This window comes from Lissotriton vulgaris, unplaced genomic scaffold (genome assembly GCF_964263255.1).
Source record: "Lissotriton vulgaris unplaced genomic scaffold, aLisVul1.2 SCAFFOLD_510, whole genome shotgun sequence".
In the NCBI taxonomy this organism is placed as follows: Eukaryota; Metazoa; Chordata; class Amphibia; order Caudata; family Salamandridae; genus Lissotriton; species Lissotriton vulgaris.
The window spans coordinates 368,313-375,468 of record NW_028246922.1 but is presented as its reverse complement, the minus strand read 5'-3'; the positions used below and the strand labels follow the sequence as shown (position 1 = coordinate 375,468).

The following is a 7,156-nucleotide window of genomic DNA, read 5'->3' as shown; positions in this document are numbered from 1 at the left end:
TACAGACCTCAGACAGCTGAGCTATCTCTCAGATTGCACCGATCTTACACAGCAGAGCGATTCCTCGGGTTACACGGATCTTACAGACCTCAAACAGCTGCGCTATCTCTCAGGTTACACCGATTTTGCACAGCAGAGCGATTCCTCAGGTTACATTGATCTTACAGACCTCAGACTTCTGAGCTGTCTCATGTTACAAAGGCTATGTTTATGCTATGACACCCTTCGATTGATATGTATGGTGGCCGTTCCTTCCAGATGGTAGGCGCTGACATGGAGGGGACACGCCACACCCCGTGGGGTGAAGATTCGGACGACCCCCCAGATGACACCTGCTGGAATGAGGGCTACTCGGACATGGACTCGGACACCAGGGAGTCTCCAAGGCGTGCCAGGCGTCCCCGGACTGTGTGGTGAGAGCCCCCCTGGACCAGAGGGAGGGGTGGGGCTTCTCTGGGGTGTGGCTGAGGGATGAGGGTCTGAGTCCAGTGAGGGTCAGGGCGGGGCCTGGGGTCTGTGTCCAGTGAGGGTCAGGGCGGGGTCTGAGTCCAGTGAGCGTCAGGGCAGGGCCTGGGGTCTGAGTCCAGTGAGGGGCAGGGCGGGGCCTGGGGTCTGTGTCCAGTGAGGGTCAGGGCGGGGTCTGAGTCCAGAGAGGGTCAGGGCGGGGCCTGGGGTCTGAGTCCAGTGAGGGGCAGGGCGGGGCCTGGGGTCTGTGTCCAGTGAAGGTCAGGGCTGGGCTAGGCCTGGGGTCTGGATGAGGGTCTGAGTCCAGTGAGGGTCAGGGCAGGGTCTGGGGTCTGAGTTCAGTGAGGGTCAGGGCAGGGCCTGGGGTATGTGTCCAGTGAGGGTCAGGGTGGGGTGTGAGTCCAGTGAGTGGCAGGGCAGGGCCTGGGGTCTGTGTCCAGTAAGGGTCAGGGCAGGGTCTGAGTCCAGTGAGGGTCGGGGCTGGGCTAGGCCTTGGGTCTGGCTGAGGGTCTGAGTCCAGTGAGAAGTCTTCTTATGTGTCCTGACTGGTTCACCTTTATGCCTTGTGTACCCTCTGGCTTTTTGGGAGGGGGGGGTGTTCTGTGTAGTGAAAGGTCCTGTCTGTGGACTGACGCCTGTGAAGGATGAAACCCTTTTTTAAAGCCGGCTGCAGCGGCCTGTCAAGGAGGGTCGTTCTAAGGGCCGGTCCAGTGAAGTTTCATTTGCCCTGGGCCCTGTCGGGGGGCTGAAGCTTCAAACCCTCTCTACACCTGGTTTAGGGGGTCCCTCCGGCGAGGAGCCCTGCTCCGGGAACTCTGCCTGTGGACAGTTTCTAATACCCTGCCTAGGGCTGACCAGACCGAGCACTGCTCACATACAATAATTCATGTTTTGTTGAAAAATATACGTAACATGTCCTTGTTGGGTCGCGCATTCGAGACCTCTTGTATATACTTTAGCATTTTCTTATATGTGTATGCACCTTGGGGGCTCTGGAGATCAGCCCTAGGACTTGTCTGCTTCCGCTTAGGGACTTTGTTTTCTGTTCAACTGCCTCTATTTAACTGTCTTGATCGAAAACAACCAGCAGAGGTCAGTAAAATACCAGAATCACTTTATCACTCTTTAGATTCCACTCCATAGAAATTGTCTTCCACGAGCAACTGTAGACAATAATATTTTTTTCAAATCTTGTATTTTCAGTGATATGACCACCGAAGGCCTTGATTGTATATTAAAAACAGAGCTTTGGACTATACCATTTCCTGCTGAAAGGCAATATTTCACTCCATATGTTCCCATACCTGCCGTGTCATGCAGTTTGGTGCTTACTTTCCCTCCATGTTAAAGAACAGTAGATGTTTCAGCACCCAGGCTAATGTGCTGTATAGCTAAATACATATAAGGTCCCAAAGGCGAGACCGATTGCATTGCAAATGCTTGTTTTATTGAATAAATGAATGAATGAGAGGTTCTTCTATAGCGCACAGCTACTCAAAACAGTGTCTTGGTGCATTAGGCAACTAGAGACTGAGAAGAAGCCACTAAAGTTTGAATACAAGTGTTCTTAGTTCTTTCTTAAAATGTGTGTCCTTCGTGATGGATCTCAGGTGGCCAGGCGACTGGTTCCATGTACTGGGCGCTTTAACTGTAAAAGAGGAGCCCCCTCTGCGCTGTCTCGTAAATCGGGGACTGAGAGTGGACCGCCCCCCCTGGAACGCAGGGACCGCCCTGGTCTCCATGCCTTGATCCTCTCATTTAGGTACAGAGACACTTTGTTGTGAAGAGCTTATTGTGTCAATGTCGGTGCCTTGTACATTATGCGTTGCCGGACCGGCGACCAGTGCAGTCCCTCCCGTGACAGAGATACCAGTGTGCATGTAGGAATTTGATAAAGGTGTCAGACCAGCATGTTCTTAATCACTTGTAGATGCCGGACCAGATATTCAGGAAGACCCAAGTACAGAACATTGGCAGAGTCCGTCCTAGAGCCACTCCATGCTCCGACCACAGAGAGTCGCGCGTCCTGCGGAAGGAAGTTGAGAAACTTCCTCGCATTCGATAGATCCAGCAGCCAGGCGTCACTACTGCTGACACCTGCGCTCTGAGGTAGTCGAGAGTCGAACATAACGCCCAGATGTCTGGCCACTGGGGGGGGGGGTCGCACTGTTAGGCCATGCTTCTACCCATCCTGGGGGGGGGATTCAACCCAAACAATAAGATCTCCGCTTTGTCTGGGTTGCACTGCAATTTATTGTCTCTCAATCATTCAAGCAGCGCCTTCATGCAACGTGCAAATACATCGTATGTACTTGCAGAATCCCCATCATACGTGAGCAGGAGCGGATTCAACTAAACATGCCAAGGGGGTCATATACATGTGAAAGAGTGTAGGACTCAGGGAGGAGCCCTGCTCCCCTCCCCCCACCCCCAATTCAACATTTGTCCCAGAGTCATAAGGTTTCATCCACTCTACCTGCTCACAGCACACCTCTCAAGAAAAGAACCCAGCCGGCCCAAGGCTGAGCCCGTTGCCCCCAGATGTTCTAACCTATGCAGCCAGATGTTGGGGTCCACCATATCAAAAGCTGCTGACAGGTCCAAAAGCACCAGAGCAACATCAAGTCCAGAATCCAAACTGCACTTAGTAGATCCTGAGACCTCCAATAACATCGTCTCGGTGCTGTGGCGGCTCTAAAACCTGATTGGGTACATTGTTCTCGGCCAGAAAGGTGGTACGCGGTTGGTCACCGTCTTTTCCACGATTTTCGAGGCTGCTGGGAGCAGAGAGACTGGTCTGAAGTTTGCTAATGTTTCAGGGACAGTGTTAGCCTCGTTAAGCAGAGGACTCGTGTCTGCTCCTTTCCCATCATCTGGCACGACACCTGAGTGGAGGCAGATGGGAAATAGCTCCTGATAGGTGGGTGCAATAATATCCGAGATGGCGGTCAGGATATGAGGGGGCATAGGGTCGTTTGGGGACCCGACCTACAGTTTGTAAATTAAGCTATCACTTCCTGTGAATACTGGACATAATAAAGATAACGGTTTGGACTCTGGGGTCAGGGTTTGGAGACTAGCAGAACTGACCACAGAATCAAAGGATTCACCCTTACTGGGTTGGACCGAATGTTGAGGATTTTATCCTCAAAGAAATCACCGAGTCATGAGCATAGTGTCTGGCTAGACTCTAGTTGGGGGCATCGTTTTCTGCCCTGCGGAGCTGGCGACACTTCTGAAAATGTCCTTCCCCTTCATTACCGGCTTTCTTAATACATTGAGAGTAAAATGCACTTCAAGCCCCTTTAAGGTGCTGGTGATTGAATTAAACGGTCAATTTGCAGCGCACTTAAAACTAAGTCAATGTAAATGTAAAGTCTTATACTTCAGTTTTTTTTTTTACTTACAAGGTCCCAAAGGCGAGACCTGTTGGCTATGCCAATGCTTGTTTTATAATAGGATAAACAAGCTATTAAATCCCAGAATGCAAGGGAAACAAAATGGACGGGTGAGCTACACAGCATATGGAACCAGGAAACTTCAGAGCTCCTCGGACCAGGTAAGGCTCCTGAAATGCCTTTATTAAAAGGTAATATAATGTGGGGTCAGGGTGCTCTCTGACCGAAAGGCCACAATGCGTGCATTACTGTTATTTCGCTGTCCGTGGCCTTAATATCATTTTCAAGTAGCACAAGGTTACTTGATCTGTCTCCCTCCCCACAACTTAAGGAAATTAAACTGATCCACCCTACAAAGAAGCAAAAATTACTAGGTTAATTAGGCATGCAATATCGGACTAGTCATATCACAAAAGTAGAACATAGGAAATTCATCACAATATTTTCTTCAACAAGTTTGGCAAAAAATCAACCGGCAATAAAACAAATTAAGTCATATAACAACTTCCCCTGAGGCCATTTCATGAACAAGGGCAATACAGCACAATGTCCGTTTTGGGAATTATTTTGCGATGCTAATTCTTTTAAACTAGGTCTTGAATTAAATTCGTGGTAGGAACTCATTACCAGTAAAGTGTGTGAATGCGCCTAACAACCCTGCCCGGGTGCCTCGTGAAAGCCTGTTCCTTAAAACGAAAAAGGTAGCTTGTTTGTGCTACAGCGGTGCATCAGGGTACTGTATTTAAACCTTCATCTTCCCTGAACCCTAAGGTGCATGCTGATGGGCGCTGACATGGTTAATCCACGTGGATACTGTGTGGGTCGGGGATTGGTTGTTGGCTGTTCACGTCTCAGAGGTCGTAAACAGGAAACCAGCTGCCATTTTCCCCAAGTTCATGCACGATGAGCTGTTCCAGTCTGTTTTTTTCCCTTGGATTCTGGGACTTGTAGTTATAAGTAAGACTACAAGTCCCAAAGTTCAAAGAAAAAATCCAGGACTGGAACAGCTAATCACACATGGACCTGGAAAATTCGACATGGCTGCTCTGTGCCTTGGGGTCATGGTCTAGTAATGTTCCCAGGGGCCAGGTATGAGCGTTAAGGTGTACCCGATTTCGGACACGTTGCTTCAATATTTGCAGTAAGTGCTAATTTCCCATAAATGTGCTGAGAGCATTTTTGAAATTACATATGTTAGTGGCCTCTTGGCTAGATTTTTATACCCCAAGCATGGAAATTGGCACTGTTCCCAGCTGTGTTCAAGGCTGCTATGAAGCAATTCAACAAACCGCTGCCAAACTTTAGCTACATTCCAAAGTAATGGTGCAGTAAAAACAAGCCCGGAATGCAGCTCACCAGGGCCAGCATGACCGCCATCTGTTTCCCAATAATTGGAAACAGATGGCGCTGCTGCTCTCTCCCGAGCACCCTAGGCCAGGGGACAGAGAAGGCGAGACATACACCCGCCTTGGGCCAATTGCGTGCCGTCTTTCTTAGAAAGACGCATGCAAAGACCAATTGCGAGTGATAAAAAAAAAGCACACGCACGAGCATGTGTTCAGAGTTTAAAATCCCTTACTAAAAGCCTCGCAGTGCGGCGCATGCGCGCTGGCTCAGGCGAGACCTAAAAACAGAAGTGGGGGGACTAACCTAGTTAATTAGTATGAAAGTGACATCACAGCATGTGAAATCAAGGCGTGTGACATCACAGCAAGTGGCATCATAAGAAGAAAGAAGAAACATCAGATCTTAAACCCTGACATATATGTTTAACATGTCCATCATGAGTAAATTGGAGAACAATTCGAGTGCACAGGGAAACCCTCCTGATTCAGGCACAAGAGTCACACTTATGTAAGCTACACTTAAAAGAATGTTGCCTTTTGTCAGCATAAACCTTCCTCTAGCCATAGTTGTGAGAAGTTGGCCTGGTATATGCTGACCACTAATTAAAGTGGGCACCTTGTACCAGTCCAAATAACCCTTATTGATGATTAGGTTAAAGACAACCTTTATTGAAAGCTATCCTAGTGGTAGCTGTGGAGAGCAGCCTTCAAGCTAAGTCTTGAAGGAGTGTAAAGCAGCTTGGTTTACCAGATTATAACCTCCTGAATAACCAAATGAATGGAGAACCACACAAGGTATATATAAAATATATGTATTTATTACTAAACACTCTCTACTAACCTCTTTATGAGATTAGAGAGCAAGGAACACAATATTAAACAATAGAATGACAGTAAATAGCACAATACACAGTGGGCCCCAGGGGGAGACCAAACCATATATTAAGAAAGTGGTACAACAACCCCAACTTGACTAGACACAATGCCTAGAGCACGTAGAATCGCTGGAACGCCAAGGAACCACCCAAGGTAGTGACAAAGGGGACCCACGGGGGACGTGTGCAGTGTGAGAACACAGTCGCGAGCTGTGTACAATCCTATGGGAAAGTCGCTGTTGGAATTTTAAAGATTAGGACACTTAGGAGAGGACTTTGAGCAAACGCTTTCAAACTTAGAAGATTCTAAGGCCAGCACCCATGTGAGTGCCGGAGTACTCGTGTTACCTAACCCAGGGAAGCCGGGTGCATAGGTGTCAAATGGTGTCTGTAATCTTCGTAGTTTTCAATGGCGTGATGCTGCAAAGTGCTGCTGCCGTGAAGAGGAAAAGTGTCCGGTGTGATCCAAGCCTGGATTGGAGGTGAGAAGAACCTGAAAGCAGAGGGGACAGAGTCTGGGTCACTTGCCGGTGACCAGGGGCTCGGTAAACGAATGCTCACCGATGTTGGGTGTTTCAGGTGCGAAGAGGTGAAGCTTGACTCTGCAGCCACGGGGACCAGGTGACGTTGACGACGACCAATGTCCGCAGGCGAGCTGTCCCACGAAGGATGTCGAGTGCTGGGGGGTCAGTGTCTGGATTGGAGACCAACAAGCCTTGGCAACTGCAACTCATGCGGTCTGAGAAAAGATGCTTCGGTGAGGACCGGCAAGGTCCTGGAGACACCCAAGCTATGGAGAGTCAGGGCACATCTGGAGCAACCAGGAAAGCCCGCGCAAAGTTAAGGTTCCCTTCTCAGGGACCCACAGGTCGACGGACCAGGGATCACAAAGGGGCCTCGAGAGGAATCACAAAATATCAGCCCACGGAACACTTGTGGAGTGTAGGCCAGTAATCTTCGGTGGAAACACTGCATGGGGCTTGGACTATAAGTATTCAACAGTGATATGGTAATCCAGGTGAACGGGCGCTCAGCAAAATAAGGATTATATCAGATTCGAAATATCTAACTA

General features: G+C 49.0%; 1 protein-coding gene across 1 annotated transcript in view; it reads left to right on the top strand.

The window, feature by feature from the left end:
* The first annotated feature begins 257 nt into the window (after positions 1 to 257).
* SAP25 (Sin3A associated protein 25) overlaps positions 258 to 7,156 on the top strand; it is a 127,376-nt gene continuing 120,477 nt past the window's right edge. Inside the window, exon 1 of the mRNA XM_086949595.1 lies at positions 258 to 413. Coding sequence (XP_086805721.1) covers positions 259 to 413 — 155 coding nt within the window. The 5' untranslated portion in view covers position 258. The remainder of the gene's footprint in view (positions 414 to 7,156) is intronic.